The sequence below is a fragment of the Acanthochromis polyacanthus genome, chromosome 6 (genome assembly GCF_021347895.1).
Source record: "Acanthochromis polyacanthus isolate Apoly-LR-REF ecotype Palm Island chromosome 6, KAUST_Apoly_ChrSc, whole genome shotgun sequence".
In the NCBI taxonomy this organism is placed as follows: domain Eukaryota; kingdom Metazoa; phylum Chordata; class Actinopteri; family Pomacentridae; genus Acanthochromis; species Acanthochromis polyacanthus.
Window position 1 is genome coordinate 25,945,950 of NC_067118.1, and position 21,581 is coordinate 25,967,530.

General features: G+C 42.2%; 1 protein-coding gene across 1 annotated transcript in view; it reads right to left on the reverse strand.

Moving 5' to 3' along the window:
* plxna2 (plexin A2) overlaps positions 1–21,581 on the reverse strand; it is a 149,632-nt gene that overhangs the window by 24,561 nt on the left and 103,490 nt on the right. Inside the window, 8 exon segments of the mRNA XM_051949196.1 lie at positions 4,168–4,436; positions 5,567–5,709; positions 7,279–7,513; positions 8,068–8,211; positions 8,671–8,910; positions 15,748–15,841; positions 17,741–17,908; positions 19,409–19,545. Of these exon segments, the coding sequence (XP_051805156.1) occupies positions 4,168–4,436; positions 5,567–5,709; positions 7,279–7,513; positions 8,068–8,211; positions 8,671–8,910; positions 15,748–15,841; positions 17,741–17,908; positions 19,409–19,545 (1,430 nt within the window).

Below are 21,581 nucleotides of genomic sequence, written 5' to 3' on the forward strand. Positions count from 1 at the left end.
CCCACGTAACTTGGAAATTAATCTGTGGAAAGCATTTAGAACCTCCATTTAATCTGCTGAATTAATATGTTTATTAGTTGTCTAACTGTTGAATCCCGCGCGTCCTCCTCCTCATTTTTCCTCTCATCTTCCCTCCTGTCCTCCCCTCTCTCTTGTGTGCGGTGGCGAGTGATGGCGTTGCACTCCATCTTCTCGCCACAAAGAAAGGGGCTCAATAATTAAGTCTCTGCCTTTGCTGGAGAAGTAACATAACTCTGCTGCTGTGGCATAGCCTCCCTATGCGTCTTGTGCACATACTGTATTCATGCTCTCTTACAGTGTACATATACACTACAGTGTTTTAGCACTCAGACTCTGAATATATCTGATTGTACAACTTTAAATGTACCCCGCAGAGTTTGCATTGTTAATTAAAACGCCTTAGTTGCTGTCTTGTGTCAGTTCTTCTATTAAATTGTCTGTCAATCAACAGCAGACAATAATCCTTTGTTTTTCACTCGTTTGTTTACAGTTAAGCCCTTTTCAGACATGCAGTTCTTTACAATAATCTGATGGCAACAGAATGTCCCAGCTTCACATCTGAATGAGCATTCTGCTCACTTTTCTGTAAAAGTTGCAATCTTGCTCGGTCAGATCTGGCAACTTTTACATATCGCTTTCATCACTTTGAACTGCATGCCATCACATTAACAGACAGACACGCACAAGCAACGCACTTACAGTTGCGTGAAACGATTTTGGGGAAATATGTTTCCACATTTCAGCACGCAGTTTGCTGCCAAAATCCAAAAACAGATTTTCTCAATCACTTTGCATTACAATTTCACATCTGTTGAAGACACTAAAATGTCCATAGAAATGAAACTTGAAACTTCACTGCCATAAAGACAGAACATGTCAAATTCATGTGACTCACCAATAAGGAATGCAATGTAGGTATTCGTTCAACATTAACATTCGCTGAAACTCATTTGTTGCTTACGTCTGTTCTGTAGGAGTCTTTTCCCTTAATTTATAAAATACCTTCAGTATCAGAAAGCAGCAGCATCCATATGCATTTATGCAACTACAATAACAGCAGTAACTTCATTATTTATATAATTAAAAATGACTTGGAGGCAGCATAGGTCGGGATCTAAAAATAAATGACAATGCGTACGTTTCGCTTCAGACAGCATACCAGAATTTTAAGTGTTTACGAAACCAAAAATAATCTAGATTAGTTAGTTACTTGCCCATCTTGATATGCTGTTATTAGTTTTGATTTAGTCTTTTGCTCATCAGTGCATTATTATTCATTACACATCACTTGATTTGCCATTCTCTTTTGTATGTATGGCAAATATTGCATGCACACTGCAGCTCTCTCTATCACGTCATGTGGCTACGTTTGAAAAAAGACATAAGGAAGATTAATGTAAGAGTAACCTTCCTGTGTCTGGAAAACCAGCCATGTTACACATTCAGATATGACGTGTCTTTAAAGGATAAATCTGGTGATATTCTGCATGTTTCTTCCCAGAAAAAGGTCAAAACCAACAAATACATTTCCCTGGTTTGGAAAAGCTTTATACCCTTAAGTGCTATAGAGCCACATAGCAAAAATATATAAAACACACACACAGGCACACACAAATGAACCACAATCTTGCATGAGGTGACATGTGCCATCATTGTGATGAACGTGGTCACAGTAATGTCTTTAGAGTGGCTGCTCCTGCACACTGTGCTGCTGCACCAAAACTATGCTTTATTTCATCTTCTAAAAATGAAAGAAATGATCTGCAACCTATTTTTAGACACAACTTTTGTAACAAATGGCTTTGGGGCCAGGAGTGACAGACTACAGAGCTCGGAACGTACTGAGAGACAGGCTACCGCTGTGTTGGTTTTGGTCTTCATGGCTGTAGGTACCATAAATATGCATATAGACTATAAGCAACCATATTCTTTAATAATGTAGATACACTGTGCATATTAAACTTTGATTACTGTTGCCAGTCACATGGGATGAGGCTAACCTCCTAAAGGACATGATAGATAGAACTATTTTTGTATCTTTGTTTGTAATGTTTCTGTGATTATGGGTTGAGCATGCTAGCCTGTGGACGTGTTCCCCTCTGGAGGAAAGTATTCAATGGCAGCTGAGCGGGAAAAGCGTGTCTTGGGATGCACTTTCAACCTACTGTAATATAAATGGGAAAAGGACGTGGGCTGGCTGACCCGCAGGTCCTTCCTCTATGTTGGCACTCTTAGGTTGCCATGTAAACTTAAACCTACAACTGAAAGTTCACCAATATTTTATTGAGAACAACATTCAGAGTGGCCGCTGCTTCTATTTATGCACGCAGACCACTGGGCTCCAGTTTAGCCTGCACAGCTGTATTCATAGCTTCAGTATACTAGTGGAATACATCCTAACCTAACACACACAGACGCATCGCAAAAAGCACAGAGATTTATTTACAAGCTGCTAATTTATTGCAACCAGAAAACAGAAAGGGGTCCTAGCCGAAATAATAGCAAGTATTTCAGTACGTTGTTATATCCAATAAGAGACTGAGGAGAGCAAAGACAAAGGACAACCTCACACTATGGTCCTGCACAAACATAAATACTGCTTAGAGACATGTTCAGCTTGACTATCATCACAGTTGTGTGTGCGTGTGTTACTGAGTGAGTGAGCGTGAGTCAGCTCGCTGGCTTGGCTGTCGGCTTTTCTCTAAATAGGCGATGAAGGCGACAACAACAGCAAAGAGCCATGTCAAATCGATAATCCCTTAAATTCTTCACAAAAATAGGGAGTGAAATGTAAAAACTATAGGACATTTAGCCCTCCAGGCACTAGCGGTGGGACCTGAGGATTATGCATCCCTGTGTTCCTAATAAGAGAGGATAATGAAAACGTAGAGGCGATGTGGGACCCGGCTGTCATGTGAAATAACAGCTTAATCCAGGTCCATTTGATGCTGCGCCGCTTTAGTCCACTCCTCTGTCTGTAAGTGTGGTCTTTTCTGTCTGGCAGTTATTTACTCGGACTATTAATGCGGGTTTTTCAAACAGAGACACTACAAGGGAACATTAACATCCAAATGAAGCTGTTGTTTGAAAGTATTGCAGCTGCCTGCTCTCACCGTCTCAGCTTATTTGTCTTGTAAACATATTCAAAATCATGCACAGAGCTGTCAGACTTTCAAAGGACTGCGCACATGCACTTTGAGAAAACTATTGTTAGCCAGTCCTTTAACCGGTTTTTGTACCCACCAGTGTCACCAGCAGCAGCAGCTGAGGACACTTGGGCAAGGACTTAGTAGGTGTTCAAAGTTTAAACACATCATCCCAAATCCCCAGAAAAACAATGTACACTGGATACACACAGAGGGAAAAAAGTTAAGTTGAACCACTTCTGAATGTTTTATAAGGAGCCTGAGCCCGGAGGATAAGTGAGACTGACATTGGCATTAAGAAAGAGCAGTGGGAGAGAATGTGGAATTATGCAGGGAATTCAGATGTTTCTACTGATGTGAATAGTGCATGCCGTTTACCTCATGTACTGTAGCACTCATTGCAAGACTTGTTCTGTAAAGCGTCTGCATGCAAGCAGGGGGAGTGGGAAAAGTCACGACGCATTCACCCATCACAGAAAGGGCTTTAAATCAATCCCCATCCATCTGCCTATATGCAACAACATCCTGCTGCAGCGCTGGACTTCATATGTTTTTAAATGATGAATGTGTTTTCAGTACCAACATAATTATCTTCAAAGAGCAGCATCACATGTAAATATACACAGTACTGCTGTGCATTCTGTTAGACTGATTAATTAAATGAAACATCAGAAACATTCCTGAAAAACAAACTTATTTCTAAGGATTAAGGCATTTTCTCTATATGATTGTGTTTAATATTAAAGAAGCGTTTTGCTGGTTTATATTAGTCTATGCTCATTTAATTGTCTTCAATCGTTCTCACAACTTAAAAGCCAATTAAGCGTATTAACAAAACTAATTTGTTAATGGTAAATTTTTGTTTGTTGACTTTCTTGTATGCGCCTTTGGATGTGATATTTAATGTAAATATATTTCACAAAGTGCAATAACATTCACATTAGTAGAAAACAACTGAAGATAGCTCTTACTTCACTGAAGGACATTATCGTAATGTTACCTGCGCAGCAGCAGTTTGGGGTGGTTCTTGCTCTCCAGGTTGCGGTCAATCAGGTCCGACAGCAGGTGTTTAAGGACATCAGTGGCGTACTCCAGTCGCCCCTGCAGGGCAGTCATGATAAGTGAGGCCACGTTGCCACGGTCCCTCATGGAGAAAGAGCGCTGCATTTCTAGTGTTCGGATGAAGGTGAGCAGGAACACTTTGTTGTTGATGAGCTGGCCAAACAGCTTCAGGGCCTTCTCCACATTCTGCTGGCCATTACCTGACACCTGGGCAGAAGAGAGAGGAAGAACAATGTGCGTGTTCAGGCTAATGAGGATCCAGCGCTAATTTGTCCGGTAATAATTTGAATAATAATGAGCTGAGTTGTTTCTTGAAAAGGTTTGTTGCTCTTCAACTTTCACTGTGACCTTGTCTCCCACAAAATAAAGATTTTTCCACAGGCACCGAAACCCTCACTCATGTTTCACTTCAGGCACACAGAAGCTCCCACTCATGATGAGTAACTGAGAAGATCTTAATCAATTATTGACCCAAAAAGCATTGTACTCCGAGTTAGCCGCCATTTCACTTTCAAGACAAATGTCAAATAACTTTCCAGGGTAAGACGATCCAAGTAACACGACTCACTTTGTGTTTGTTTGAGTGCTGTTTTTCCAAAGTGTGGATAACTAATTTAGCTCTTTTTGGCAAGAAAGCCTGTCATAGATAAAGTCAAGGTTATGCAACTTTCTAAGAAGGGAATTCACTTCTTAGAAGGCTGTCATTGATCTCTAGCATGCATGTCTAGTCTTATCTGAACTAGCACCAATCTAATTAACCAAACCTGGTAAAACAGCTTCATCCTACCTCCCATCTTAATCCCTGATAGTTTCATCCTCTGGACACCGCTGTCTGGATTCCACATGAAATAAACTCATTCCCCTGCACTTGTCTGGCCTCACGAAGAGGAGCAAAAAGTGTTAACAAGCCATTTTTTTTCCCCCTATGGAGGAACCCCAAGACCTGCCTGAGGATTTGGAATTACTCACTTCATTACCCCTCATACTGCAGCCACTGGTGGATGAAATAGCCATGTGCTGGGACCCTGTTTTCCATGAGGGAGCTTGCATGTGAGGTGTTTATATGTGTGTGTATGCTACCCAGCATGACCGACTATGTATGAAAGTCAGACCAGACTGTACTGTAGTAAGGGTAAGTGGCACCCTGGCATCCTTTCCCCCTCGAGCAATTCCTTGTGTGTGGAGGTTACCCTACATTGGGAGATGGTATGGACAGACACACTCTTCAGCTCTGTTTTTCTCAACCTCGGTTTGACTTTTGTTTGCCTTCTCTTAAGGAATCCTCTTTTTATATTCACTTTCTTTGCCTCTCTTTTTTGCATTCTGTCTCAAGTTACCTCCAGTTCTCTGAGGACGGGATGATCCTCTATGCCAGGGAAGAGGACCCTCATGGCGTACGTCCTGTAGTCCAGATGGGGGATACCGGCCCTGTCGAGGTCGCTGGTCAGTTCATTGATGTCAGTCTGCAACTCGGCAAAAGCTGCGAGAAAAAAAAAAACAGACAGGACAGAGAAATCGGTTAGAGGGCATACTTGAGAAATGCATCATAAAAAAAAATCCTTAATCCCCCAAGGACCAAATAAGTGACTTCCTCTTATCTTCATAGTGTTTACTGCCGTTATGATGAAGATGACAGACGGCTCAAGATAGCCTTCATGTCAGAGAAACTCAATATTTCACAACTCTCTCTTAAAAATACGCAGCTCTCTCTCACACACACACATCCACCTCCTTTTCTCACTCATTTTTATCTACCAGCCAGTAAATTGGCTGGAGCAAAGGCCCCAAAGAGTGTGTCATCTCAGTGTGAGGCTGCAGGTGAGCACTAGTTAATTGGCTCCATCCTGACTGACTCTCGTTCAGGCCCATGGCTCTGTTGCTCTGCTTTGGCGCCCTTGGGGAGGCTCCCTGTCTGCAGCCTATCACAGGAGCAGCAGCAGTCCCCTAACACCGTCCTCAAAACCCCGCCATGTCCAACCAGTCTTAGCCCTCACCTCCTGGCCCCCACAGCCCCCTGCGACTCATGGCTTTACACACCAGCACATGGGCTCACAGTGTATATACCCATAAGGAGGAACCCAGGTACCTTCCTAAATCCAACCCGCAGGGCAGCACTCTCCCGGCCACTGCTAATGGTGAAAACATTAATCTTTTCCTTTCCCAAGGCTGCCAGCGTGATTCCCCCCGTTTGCTTACTCTGTCTATCTGCCTGTCTGTCTGTAATTTCACCATTGTTTGCTGCAGTAGGATGTTTTATTTTTGAAGGCATAATAACACCAGGGGAGCCTATAAGAAGCAGCTGGAGGGGATAAGTAATAAGGTCCTCTCCGGCTGATGAAATCCCTGAACACTGTCAAAACACAAACTCACTTCTGCTGTCTCAGTGATTGGCTATAACGACCCCGATGATGACATCAGGGGCCAATCAGCAGTGTTTAGTTGAAAGCATGGACATGGAACTGAACGTTGCAACACTGAGCGGATGTTTTAAGTGGTAGCTGCAGGTTAGCTTGAGGTTAAATATTGTCCCCATCGACTGGGTAGAATGTCAAAGGTCAGATTAACTGCTGTGCCTTCTCTGTACCCGGAATCACAAGGGAGAAAGGAGTGCGTTTCCAAGCATTGTGACATTAACAATTTGTAAAAACACTTAAGGGCGGTTATCGCCCCAGGGCACTCTTACATTGAAAGACATCATTACAATTGTACAGAGACACACCTTGTATGAAAAACACTGAATTTAAGACGTAAATAAAATGTAATGTGGCTCAGCTGAGTCAGGATGGCTCACTGACCCATATTTGGAGAACATTTCACTGAATTATTAAATGTACACAGACCACCAATAATGTACTTACTGTAATATGTACACAAACACATGCTTGTTACATGACTACAGTCTCCTCATGCATTCACCAGACCAATCCAGTGATAGAGAAGCCTCTCGAATTATTGGAAGTAAATGGATAATCTGAGCAGAGTGGACCCATAATCGCCCTCGCTCGAAGATCTGCAGTTTAGCAGTCAGGCCTACATTTCTGACACCAACCTTCTTTGCACTCTAGGGCAACTCGTGACTCCAGGTTGTCCATTTGCATCTGCAAGCGCTTCAGGGTAAGGTCATTCTCACGTGACTTTCGCTTGTAGGCGATGAGGACGAGGATGACGATGATGAGGAGAAGACCTCCACCTGCTGCGATGCTGACAATGGCAGGGAGGGTCAGCAGGCTGTCAGACATGATGTGCACCACACCCGGGGAGACGTGAAGGCCGCCCACTTGAACCTGCCAAGAAATGCACACAATGTGTAGCATGAGAAGTTATTTACTTGACTTGTCTCGACAGCTCAGTGTATCTCAGGGATCCTCAAAGGTATAAGACTGAACCTGAATTCTAGCATGTTTCAGCAAAATTCGATGGTTGATTTTGAGATCTGTAAAAATGATAATCGGTACACAGCAAAGCCTCACCAAAGTCCCATAAATACTGCCGAAATATCATCTACTGAAAGAGATACCGAGTGCAAACTCATGGCCACCTATGTGGTGATGTTGAGAGGGAAGGAGTCCAGGGCTTGCACTCAATAAGCGAGCAGGCAACTAAAAATAATTGCAGTGAATTCTGGCAGAACCTTTTGACAGCTAGAGCATGCTCATGTTGCTCTTCCTTTGACCCCTTTCCTTCAGCTGAATGAACAATGATGAGAGCGCAGATAATAGAGTTTAGAGGCCAACTATTATGAAGAGGAAATCGCAAATCCAGGGATAGATGGAAAGTAAGTGAGAAAGACAGTTAGGAACAATAACAGACGCTCAAACAGCAGCAGATGGGTACTGACCATGACTTTGTATTGTCCAGTGAGGTTGGGTGGCTCGCACAGCAGCTGGCTCTCAGACACAGTGACAGAGCAGGGAGTCTCTCCTATCAGCACCGTGTAGTTAAGCTTCACCCCTCCTGATGCCGGGGGAACCAGGTTTCTGCCCTGTGGGCATCCAGCGATGAACAGAAGGGTGTGAAATTAGGAGATAAATTCAGACGCTCAAACATACCGCTCAATGAAAAACAGACACTTAAAAATGCAATGCAAGACAATATGCTACCTAGATATACTGTAAATTACATCCCTAGGTTTGGACACAGCTGCCACCAAATATGATTCTATACTAAGATGAGGAGGGTGATATATTCACGGTGGTGATAAGTGGGAACAGCTGGTAATCAGGAGAAAATAATATAATATCTCTCTCATTGAATCTGCTATTTACAAGAACTCTTACAATGACAGAAAAACATCACAGAAATAAGCTGGGAAAAGGTTTTCTACCCTACAAATAGCCCTCCACACTTCATTTAGAGGCCGAGGTGATCACTATCCTTCAATGCCAAGTGGTAGGACCATGTTCTGCAGGTTTACTTGCATACTAATCTGTATTTTCTGTACCTTGAGAATGATAGGTGATCCTGGTTTTTGCTCAAGGACACCATTAGTGCTGAGCGGCTCAAAGTAAGGGTTCGGGTAGTAGAGGAGGTTGGTGTTGTTGTAGACCAGCAGTGCCTGGACGTTGTTGAAGATGAACCCAAACTCATCCGCATGCTTCACCGTGTCCAAACCTGGAAGGTACTCTGCCATCAGGGAGGGAGCCAAGCAGCTCATACTGGTGGTGTTCAATACTTTGCACACCTAGGGAGAAGGAACAAGCACAGGAGGAAAAAATGTTTGGGTGAAAATCCATGTTTTGTGATGCACCGGGGAATGTGTTGCACTGAAACAGTCTACAATTCATGCTATGATAGCTTGAGCATCTTGAAACGAAACAAGAAATGCAGCTCAGTCAGCCAGGATGAACTTCGACAGCTCCGTACAGCTAAGATTTTTCTTTTTCTCTGGCTTCAAAATAAGACACTGAGTTTCAAGCAGATCCTTTGTAAATTCCTCTGTTTGTTATAACCTAAACCGTGATCTTAAGTGAAACACATTGGTATCAACATGAACCCTGCGGCGAGCTCACCAACCAAATAATTGACACATAAAATCCCAATTCTTTTCGAAGAAAAGGATTTATTTTCTGTCATTAAATCCATCTTTATTGTAGAGGAGGCCTCTATAAAATTGAAAATAAATTGCTGTGACTGGCTCACTGAAAAACACTGGAGGACAACAACCACAAAGGATGGAGGCATTGCTCCTCTGTCTCCTCTGGTAGAGGTTGAGCTATGGCTCTTTTATTACTTCTCTCCAGTTTGCCCTGATGAGAGACCTGTCTTCCATCCATCCTGCCTGGCTCAGCTCTAGAGGAAAGAGGAGAGAGGATTGATTGCTGCACAGCACTCTGCTCAGAGAGGTTTTTATCTTCTTTCACTCCCTCCCAGCTCTCTCTCAGGGGAAGAAACTTAATTAGAGGTAAATATCATCAAAGGTGGTGAACGCTAGCAACTACCACGCCTTCTACCTGTTGTCTGCTGCGCCGGTGAAAGCCAGGGAGATCAATCCAAACTCATTCTGTGTAGTGTACGCCAATTGGATTTTACCAGTGTGGTGCACGGCGAGTTGCAGGAGCATGATTGTAGAGGTGGAAGAAAGGACTGGAATCTTTACTTAGTTTGTTCTAAGATATAGACTATAGACTGTTTCCACCATGCAGGGCACTGACTCTTAATTCAGTTCTGATTTAAGAACTTGTGATTGTTGTCTTCTCAATTAATGGCCTATTTAAAGTGAGATAATGCCGTTATCTTCTTGAAGCCAAGGGTGACATTTTTGAATGTCTTGTTTTGTTTACAGTTTGAATCAAAGATATTTGGGTTACAGTGATTTAAAACAGAAAAAACAGCAAATCCTCACTATTTGGAAAGCTGAAGCAAAAAATGTTTTGTTCTTTTGCCTGAGAAAAGACTTAATGATTGTCAATCAATGTTACATCACTCAACTAAATGATTAAATGACTTAACTGCGCTTATTGGTGAAAGCAACTGTCTCAGCAACATATACAACATTACAGCTTTACCAGTCTGTAGCTAACTAAATTACAGGCTCTGGATGCTCAGAAGCAGCTTTTCTTGGTCTTCATATTTTCCTTTAGAGTTCCAACTTTACAAACTTCAGTAACAGTGCATGACGAGAGCGAGAAGATAAGCTCTTATATAGATAACACAACCAGATAAGATGCCTGACATACTTTCACCAAGTTTAGGTTCTTTGAAATCACATTAACAACTGAAAAGTTATGAGAAGATCAGAGTTAATTACATTTGTACAGAAGCATGTATCATGTACACAGTACCATGCACTGATGCCACTTTACAGTGAACCAGATGTAACCAATAAAATTGTTCCAGACCCACAAAAAGCTGTATATATTTACAGTGCCTTAAAAAGCAACCCTTCTTGAAGTGTTCCCTTTTAATTGCTTTTCAACAATAATTCTTGGTCAATATAATTTGCCTTTTTTTGTCAGTTAAGTAATGTCAATTTATTAAAAATATAAAATGCTAAACAAATACATAAGTATTTGCTCCCTTTAAAGTAACCCAACACTGGAGCAGCCAATTGATGCTTCACACTAAGAGTCACAAGCTTCAGCAGCTGAGATGGAAGAAGCTATGCATACCACATCTGTTGTCTGTTCTTCATCAGTTAAAGTTTAATGGGAGAGTGGCAAAGATAAAGCCACTGTTGGAAAAAAAAGGTCACAAGAAATATAGAGCAAAGTTCACCAGAGCTGATGCAGAAGACTCTTCAGTCAGCTGGAAGAAGGTTCTTTGGTCTGAAGTAACTAAAACCGAGCTTTTTTGGTCATCAGACTAAATATTAAGTTTGGCACCAAACGCCGCACACCACCACAAACACGCCATCCTCATCATGAAGCATGGTGGTGGAAGCATCATAGTGTGGGGGTGCTTCTCTGAAGCAGGCAATGGAGTGTAAACTAAATGCAGCAAAGTATAGGTACAAACTGAAGGACAACCTGATACAATCTGCATTATAACCACAACTTAAGAAAAGATTTGTTTTCCAGCAAATCAATGACAACAGGGCGAATGTTCTGGAGGGGCTGAGCCCAAATTTCAATCCAATTGAGAATTTGTGGCTGGACTTGAAAAGGGGTATTTACCCACATTTCCAATGGAATCTATCATTTTAGCAAAGAGGAGTGGGATAAAATAACAGTGTACAGATGTGCAAGGCCGATGGAGACCAATCCACACAGGCTCGATGCAACAACTGCAACCAAAGGTGCACCTATCAAACTTGAAGGGGGTGAATACTTATGCAAGCATTTATTTAACATTTTGCATTTTTAATTTCACCAAAATCGGTTTTCACTTTGCCATAATATTGTTATTTTCTTTAAAGTGGAAACTTTCTCAGGGAGGTGAAGACTGTATAATGAGCTAACTGGTAGGACAATGTGTGATAACAGCGCTGTTCAAATTGCAACAATGACTCACTACCGTGTAGAAAGATTGCAGCTGATTGTAAATAAATATTCTTCTGTTTTTCATATTGTAAATGCACCATCATGGAATAGATCTTTTAAGTAAATGCTTTCCATTCATATAGCATAATTTGCGAACTGCATACAGTGATTTCCATGTGCCTATTCTGGTTGTTGTTGCTGTCAAGTGTCTAAGCCCATATGGTCGTAGCTCCGCGTGGCACAGGGCACTCAAACAGGACTAATGATCAGTATATGGGTACTAAAGGTTTGATGGATAAAACAGTTCAAGCCAAGTTTGATATGGGCTGTTTTCTTACTGTTGGCATGGTGACATGTTATATAGACAGGCCCAGATGCTCCGGCAGCATCCTCGGGACTGTCACGTTGGAACAGCAATGCATTTGCAAGTCAACTAAAGCTCTGACTACCATCTGCTCTGCCGGAGATGGATACTGTAGGGGTTTTTTTTCTGCACTGTCCTCACTTCCTCTCTTCTCTCCCTCTCTCCCTGTCTCTCTGTCTTAAATAAATCCTTTCTTTTGCTGAATGCTGTCAGGACAGAAAACTGCTGCTATCATGTGGGATGTTTTTCAGGCTGTGTGGCAGTGAGCGAAAACGTGGGCAAATCCAAAGCAATGAGTGAGTAAATAGAGATGGGTAAATGGGGCATTGTAGGATTTGATAAAGAAAGTGGGATATTTGGGTTTCTCTCTGGGTGGAGCAGTAATGGCTCTGTTTCAAAACAGCGCAACACCTCTGCATGACTTCTGCGTTTCAACAGATAGATATTAAGTATGTTTTATTAGTGTATAGAGCATTCTGTTTACACTACAGAAGGATTACTGGATTTCCAAATACTCTACTGAATTACATGATTATTTTCTGCCCCTCCGTCTACTTCTCTGCAGAATGCAACAATATGCGGTCATGTACATGTACGTGTGCGGATTCCAAACAACCCCATGTATTTTCACTCTATCTCCATCATGTCAAAATTAAAAACAAAAGAGTATATTGTCAAATGCAGAGTATGCAATAGTACATCTTTTCCTTTAGGCTATGTGGCGAAAGAAGCTACACATTGTACAGCATTGATAAAGTGAATTGAGGTCAACAGAAAGAGAAAATAATTGGAATCTTGGCCTCATCTGTCTTCTTTCTCCAGTGTTGGATAGAGCCAGGGTGTTTTAAGGCAGTAACACTCCAACCCCTCTGGCTGAATACATTACCATGATCTACTGTGCGGCTACAGCCCACTCAATCATTCAAAGGTCTCTGGCCAGAGTAGCGGTGAGAGAGACTGAGGGAGAGAGTGAGCCGATAAGATGGACTAGCTATGGAGAGGTGCGTAGGAAAAATGTGAGGGGTTCACAGAGTCAAAGGTCATCTGGAGGCTACCATTTGATAGCTAGTCACTGACTGCTCTGCTGTTCCTATACTTGGTTACTCCTACACTGTGTCTATTTTCCTGCCCGCCTGCTGTTCCAACCAAATGCTAATACTGGCATTAAGTCTAACTTCAGCTCTGATCCATCCATCCATCCAAGTTCTGCGTGGTATTTGAGCTAGTGTAGAGCCAGAGCTGGGAGTTTAATGTTACTCTCAGATGTGAGTTTCTATGAAAGGGGGAAAAGCTATTTCTTTTAGACGATAAGGGTGTGACAAATTGCAAATATCATCAATAACCACTGCTTCATGTGCTGACAAGAGGCGTTTTGTCTTTTAAAATTAATAACAGCATGAAAAAGAAAAGATGTCACAGAAGAACAGCACGAGCCCTCCAGGCTGTGGACTCTCAAGATGCCATGATCAATCAATGAACCACTCATGACATTGAAAACTGATGAGGGGAGATTTATGGCGCATTTGTACAGCTTTGAATACAAAAAACATTGCAAGCATGCAAATTGTAAGTTTTGAGCACCCATTATCATTTCTTATGGCATTGATTGGCACTCTCCCATAGTGATCAGACAGCCTGATTGGACTAGAAGTGATAGGTACACCCATGCTCAACACAGTCTATGATCAGCAGCGGTTGTAAATGCACCCAATGTGCCAAGCCTGACACTCAGTCCAGGCATCTTAAGTGTGGCAAATGTGGTAGATGAAATCTTTCTGGGACAGGGAAATGTTCTGGGGCTGCAAAATAACCCTTTTAGCTTTAATCAAGATCATGATAAATGTTTCAATTGTGAATCCGGTGACAGATACAGAGCATTTCACAAAGAAAATTGTCTTTTTTTCTCTCTCCTGGCTTCTTTGTGAATCTGTGCAAGTGACACAAGGGAGGGAGAGAAGAGAAGCAATTTAGTGGGAGACAGGTGATCATTTGAAGGCTGGCTGACAGACAGCAGCTCTTATTGCTATAGGCTGCTCTGCTGTTTGCCTTCCTCCAGTGACAAAAAGGGAAAGGAGTAGAGGGGGCTGCAGGGTGGGATGAAGGATGGGTAATTGTAACCTTAGCATTTAATAGAAATTCATTCTCTGTGGCTGTGGGGGCAATCAAGACGGTGACACAGTCGTCTTTTGCAAGGCGCTAGGTGGGGAGTTGGAGACAAGGCAGGGTGGAGATGAACAACTCTCTTTCAAAGCGTCGGAAGCTGACAAATCAGACAGCACAGCACCCACACAAGTCAAATCCCATTTCGCCAGGTCTCTCTCTCTCTCCCTTTCTCTCATCAACTGTTCCTTTCTCTTCTTTAAATTTGAAACAGAACGGCTCCGTCTTCTGCTTGTAATTACGACTTTCATGACTCATAATGGTTTTTTAGGGAAATGGTGCTTTTAAATGGGGAAACACTGTTGCACAAACCCCCCAGGCAGAGTTATGATTTATATTAAGAAAACATTCCCTAAGCTAAACAGACACCTAAGGCCAATTTTAGACTACCAACATCAGGGATAGAAAGGTAGAGATGCAGAGAGAGAGAGAGAGGAGGCATGTTGGGACAACTCTGTGTAGAATTCTGCACACGAGGCATCGTTTTGATGATGTTGTGTTGTATGCATGCCTGTGTGTACACCAACATGTTCTGAAATTCTATAAATAATGCATGACATTTAGGTAGCTATATGCTGGAGTTTGAGACCGCTTCCAGTATGTTTCTCAATTTTCTATGCTACTACAGACACGTCTATGTAGCAAGTGAACTCATATGGTTCACAATTGGAAGTCAGGTTGTGTTTTTTCTGAGATCATGTTGTGTTAGTGCAGTGTGTGTGTGTGTGTGTGTGTGTGTGTGTGTGTATGCTGAAAACATCTTACACAAGATGCTCAGATATCAACGAGACACACAGAACTGGTTGCGTAGCACTTTTTGCGGCTGATCTAATTTCCCATCGTCCTCGCTCTTCATCCGTCATACTCCCCTTTAGTCCATTCGTCTGCCCTCCCCACACCTTACCCCAGACCACATGGAGGAAATCCCATCCTCTTAATTAAACAAAGACCCTCAGGACAGGGGCTCAAATGTAATTTGTAACGATTTCCTGCAGCCAAGACTTTGATTATACAAGGGCTCTTTATGCTGACCAAAGACTTCTGACTGCAGTTAATCTTCCGTTGAAAGCCATTAGTAGTCTCCTTGCCCTCCAATCATGCACACCTCCAACATTCTCCCCACTGTCCCGCCTACGGCCCTCCCCAAGTTCGACTGTCTTCCATCTATCTCCGTCGGCGCAGAAATATGTGTATATAGCTTGAAAATCTTTCCTCAAACAAGTGAAAATGTTGTTCAGGAGTCAGGAGGCTCATGTAAATAAAACACAGCCTTAGTAGGTGGGAGTTGGAATGCGAGGAAAATTTAGAGTAAACTCTTCATTAACTGCTCTCTGCCAGCTGTATTATTTACACACTCGATGGTCAAGCAGACAGGGTTCAAGCACAAGTCAGAGAAGCATCGAGAGCTGGAGGGGCTGTGAAGAGATGGCACTTTTTTACCCAAGCTCAACATCACTTAGCTTACTTGTAGCGTGTCAAGCTGGACCTACCGGTAGTTAGTGTGGATTATTCCAGATGTGTATGTATTCATGTGCAACTGAACTCATAGAGCGCGGTGAAGTATAGTGGTTCTTACATTGACAGACTCTCGGCCAGCGTATTTCACCCGGATCCTGGGCTCTTGAACCACATCCAGATTGGTTCCTGTCACCATCAGAGGCGTATGACCGCTGTGGGGAAAAGACAAGCAAGCAGAATTTATTTTACAAATTTGAATAATCATGTTTGTCAAATGCCTTCTTTTCATTGGAGAGAAGACAACAAAGAAAAAAAGTCATCCAAAGGCGATTGTCTGCGAAACTTTCTAACCCCCGATGTACTTCTTCAAAATGTTCACCATCAGTTGAAAACAAACGCATCAAATCAAACTGCGTGCTCAGTTTCTTCTGGGAGGTAATAGCCTCTGGAGTGGAGGATGATTAGAGATGCATTTTAAGTGATTTCACTTGTGTTTTAAATACCAAGACAGCTCAGGCTTATTTAGGATGCGGTGGTGGTCCTGGTCCTCGGGACACAGCAGCACAAACAAAGCACACAAACAAAGCATGCAAACAAAGCAGGAGGAAAACTGCTGGATGTCCATCTCTTTCTGCAGCTGGTTGCAGTTGTTGAGGATTTGTTTGTGTTGCTGAAGCTCTCTGTGTGGCACACGGAATAAAGAATCAGGAGCTGTTGCAGGATTTAGGTAGATGCTCTCAGGCTAGACTCAATGTACTGTATCACTATGGATAGATTATAAGGTGTTGTAGACAGATTCTGTGCCATCTATAGGCTCAATAAATTAGACACTCAGCTAGCCTGTCTCTCTGTAGAGGGCATTGTTGTTGCACTGTGTTGATTGAAAGAGAAATACTTGGATATTCAGTTTATTCTCTCTTCATATAAACAAAGAGTACATAAAAAAAGCAAAAACAGATGACATGGTGTCCTTCCCTATCTGTGTCTCCCTTCATTTCTCCCCTCTATTCCCTTTGCTCCATCATGTTTTTGCTGCAGCCTACCCTGCACTCCATCTCTAAGCCCATGCCATCTGTTGTGGACTCACACCTCTGATAGCACGTTGTTTTGGTAAGCCACCATTTAATCTTCATCCCTCTCTTCCTTTTAATTAGTGGTGTACAGTGTACGTGTATCTATCTGCCAACGATGCTCAACAGATGGATCAACGCTGCATTCGATCGGAGAATTGCGGTCTCAACAGTGTCCATCATCCCCAATCTGTGAGCTGTGGCTGTTCTATCAGATCCAGACTAATTGAAAGAGAACTGAACAGCAATTGAAAGTGCAACATTGACTCATGTCTGTTTGTTGTCGCTGGCCTGGACTGGTTGACTGTAAAGCTCAGGATGAGGCTTGTCTGGGTGTCAGAATGCTGTGACTTAGTCTGTCTGCTAAGGGCCAGTGATGATCAGGCAGCTTTGTCATACACATAGTGAAAAATCAATTCTGGATCAAAACTTGGAGTGTTCAAAAATTTAAAAAAAAAGTTTTCAAGCAGTCTTCAGAGTCTGATGCGAATAATGTTTATTCAATACAGAGGCTGTAAGAACAAACATGAGCAAAATCTTGAGATTTTAGTTGACTACATAAAGCGCTACATCATCTCTTATTCCTATAAAAAATTCCCTCTAACACACTTCTTCTGTTCTGGAAAGCCACAACCCATCGTCTGAAAACCCAATCAGACTACACATGAAGTAATCGTATCAAAAGTTAGACCACCTCCTCTTTTTTATTTCTGCTAGGTTGGCATTATTTCTCCTTGGCTCAGTGTGCCCTAGGTTTCAACTCACGAGAGCAGACATATAGAGGGCATGAACTTCCTGATCCATGCCTTATATGGGCTCCACAGGCTTCAGTCGGGTTGCTGCTTTCCACAGGATTATTTAGTGTACTCTTAACTTCAGTTGACATATTAGGTCTTCCGATCTAATCTTTGTTAGCTCTTAAATTTGCTTCACACATCCTATTTGTCTAATTTGATTATTTGTTCAATCTTGAAATGCCACAACAAGAAGCTCAAGGTTTGCTGATGAGGATGAGGTTCAATTAACAGAAGATGTGGCTACCTAGCGATGCTCCAGTCAGGTTCGATGCGCTGGACAGTAGGATCTTCTATGTACTCGAAGGTGAGGCTCTCCCTGATTTGGGCGTGATCCACGCTCACGCTGATCTGAACTGGGCCGACCCCAGACACAGAAGGGGCAGAGTAGCACACTATCTCCGTCATTGTCCGTCTGCAAGTGAAGAAGATTGACATAAATCTGAATGAACATGGAAGAAAAGGCATCAGAAGCTACGTGAGTGAAGAAAACAGATGCATGTTTTGAAAGATCAAAATAAAGATACTGTTTTGAATGCAAGACGATAATGATTCTGGAACACAGCAAAAACCACCACCTACAGCAACAGATTGCATTGTACAGTTTGTTCTACCTGCACTGTAATCATCCGACCCAGAACACAGCATAAACACAGGTGCAGATGGTGCGCACAAACTAATAGGACCTCCACCACTTGTATGAGCTTTCACAGTGTGCTTTCTCCTCCCTCTACAAGACTCCATGATCTACCTGCACACGCCCCGAATTTGTCCCAATTCATTAGCTGAGGAGAGTTCGCAGCAGAACAGCCGGCCGTCCTCCTCTTCCTCCCATGCCAGGAGTACAGCGGAGAAGCGCAAACTAGCAATTACCCCCATATCTCATTAAAGCTGGCTTGGCTTCTCAACCTTACAACATTACAGTCAGACTACTGTGACAGGGCTTAAAATAGGTGCCTTCAGGAGTGGAAAGTACAGAGAGGACATGTGGGAGCAACTAAGAGACAGAGGGGGGGATGGGTGGAGAGAGACGGAAGCAAGCCGCCAGAGTGAGAGAATAAAAATTAGGGGTTTGTGGGGGGGTGGGGGCCGGGGTAGAATAGATAAACAGAGATGGAAGGAGAATCAGATGCATGGGACTGAATGAAGAGGAAGAAAGGTTTTTCTTGAAGCCATTGTTCTGAGGTTTGATGCAGCAGGTCATCAAAACCTTATTAAGATTTACACAAGTTTCTGATAGAGGGAGAAAGAGAGGTTTTCCCTTGGGGGACTTCGCAGTAATATCAAGGGGGAAAAAAAAGAGAAAGCGATGAAATATAGCAGCTCATTTAATGGGAATAATGCACATCATCTCTAGAACAAGAACTCTGTGGGGCTTTGTTTTTCATTTGCTCACAGCATGTCATATATCTAACAACATCTGACAGTGATGTATGCTGAAGGGCCAGGAGTTAAAGAAACTCTCAGTCAAACCATTTTTAAACTATCAGTATATATTAAAGGCTTAAATGTAGATGCTGCAAAATTAAAATGCAAAAAGAATTGAATACATATAAAAAAAGTGCAAGCATGACAGAAAAAGGCATGGATCGTGAATTCTTTCAATTGATTTTAGACTTTTTACTTGATGTAGGTGACAACTGTCAGCATTCGTATTGAGTAGATTAGTTTAAATCCTTAATATATATCTTATATTATAATGCTGAAACTGTATAACTCTGCATTTCATTTGCACTGCATTGAAAGTGTACACTCCCACCTCATCACAATGCGCAAGTACATAAAAAAAACATTCCGTTTGAATAATGTGTGTTAAACAGAAACCTGATAATTCAGGCTGTCGTAGCACATTAAATTACTTTTGCTTATAACAGAATGTCTACATTATAAATGAATGCAAAGAGGAAAGCCTCACCCAAAGAACTCGCATGTCTGATTCCCAAACTGAACGTTGACGCTGCTGCCGGCACCGAGGTTTTCTCCCATTATGGTTACTTTGGTGCCACCAGACTCAGGACCTCTGCTCGGGGAAAGACCTGTGACTGTTGGAGTCTACAAAAAAAGACAGATGCAGAGATGAGGTGAGACAGACTGTGAGTGTGGTATAAAAAGAAAAGGAAGGAATAGAAGGAAAAGTAAATGCAAGAGATCAAAAGGCAAACTAAAAGATGTATATTTTCCACAGTAAACGGGGAAACACGTCTGCGATAACGCCTGAAAATTTCACGTATCATCACAGATCCCCAGCAAACTACAGTTGTTCGCATTGCCAGGCCGATGGCTGCAGAGTACAGTGCTGGTGGGAGAAAAGAGGATCTCTCAGAGCCCCGAGAGATCCTACTACTGCATGTTGTGCATTGCTGGTTTGTGTTTGAGTGAAGCTTTTTAAAGACAGTCTGAAAATAACTAGTGTTTACAGCGGCAGGCAACTAGGCTGCCGTCACACAGACAGATGGAGAAATATCCAAGTAGACGGCCCGTCATATGGAGAAACACACATGCAGAACTGCACACACACACACACCTCTATCTGCACGACTATAAAACAACAATTTAAAAACAGCTAATAACACAAATATGATGCCACTTAAGCTGCCCCTTTGCCTACATGGTCACATAGGGAGCAGGTTGTGTTGGGAAACTGAAGAACGCTTCTGTGTTTGTGTATCCTTTTTTTAGGTGGCCTGCAATCCAGGGGAACTGCAAGTGGTGCCAATTCTAGGCTCTGTGAAGTAATCTCCGAGGAATTCCACGGCTTCCCAGAGTAGCGGTTGTATCATTGGTGAGAAAAAGTAGATGAGGACATACTACAGAGCCAAGAGCATCACGCTGACAAAACTCAAAAGCGCCAGCTAGGTGTGACTTCCAGCATGCAAGATAAAGCAGGTACTATGAAAACAGGAGTAGTAATTAGTGACTGCTGTTAATTGTTCAGGGAGTGCTAACAGTGAAGATGTGAGAAAGCGCAAATAGGAAAGTAGATTATCTATCAGCTACAGGTTGGCAAGACGGTTGATGACAGAGACAAGGAAATATGTGTGGGATAATGAGTGCATTATTTTTACCTCCATTTTAGCAAGTTGTTTCTTCATTTGCCTTTCTGTCTTTCAGTCTCATGATCACGTGCTCTAAAAATGGCCTTCCTGTCCAAATGAACTGCATTTTCAATTACAATTTGAAAGAAACATAGTTTTGCCACCAATTCTATGTTACGGTTGATGGTGGCCAAATACAGAAGTTTCCAACGGACGACTGATGTCCTCGAGTCACGTGGCAGCATTATTTTTGGATTTCAGTTATGTTTCGCTTGCTGTTTTAGTTAGTTTTAGTAAAGCTGACCAAGATATAAAGTTTTGGGTGCACCGTTCCAAAAAATGTTTGAAGCTTCTTCTCCATTCTTTGGGTCACCAGGCCGACACCTCCTCCCAGTCTAATCTGTGATTGGTTGGTCGAAAAAGAGTGGAAAACAATACTGCAAATAATGGAGATACCTTGATCAGAAATCTATTTATGATACGTCGCAAAAAAAAAGTAATCTGGGAAAAAAACACAAACATAGCTGGGCATTTTAGTGGTATAGAAACCTAATTTGTGAGAGGAAATGTCTCTTCTCTTATAACCCTGCCTGACTGTTCTATCATATTTTAATCTACCTTAAATTGTTCAACACTTATTATTGTACCAAAATACAGCCACAAGAAAAACTCACATAAAATCAGCATATAAAGTAATACGAACTTCATGACCTTATGATAATTAAAAGACAAACAGCATCTACAACCAGAGTCCTGCAAAGATCACTAATGCAGACCCCTTCAAATGTTAGGAAGAATATTATGTCTAAAACACCAATTAAGCATGTGTAGAGCTGCCTCATTGCGCTGTTGGTAGGCATGGCAACGCGAACATCATTATGTGTCCTTGGGCCCATGAACAATTAATTCACAAGAACAAATCATTTTTTATTCAACTATCTATAGGTTTCCTGTTGTACGCAGGTCTTTTGTTTGCCTTATATTGACTACAGGGTGTATTATAAAATGTTGTTTCATATCAGAAAACACAACAATGTGGTGTAATTGCAGCCA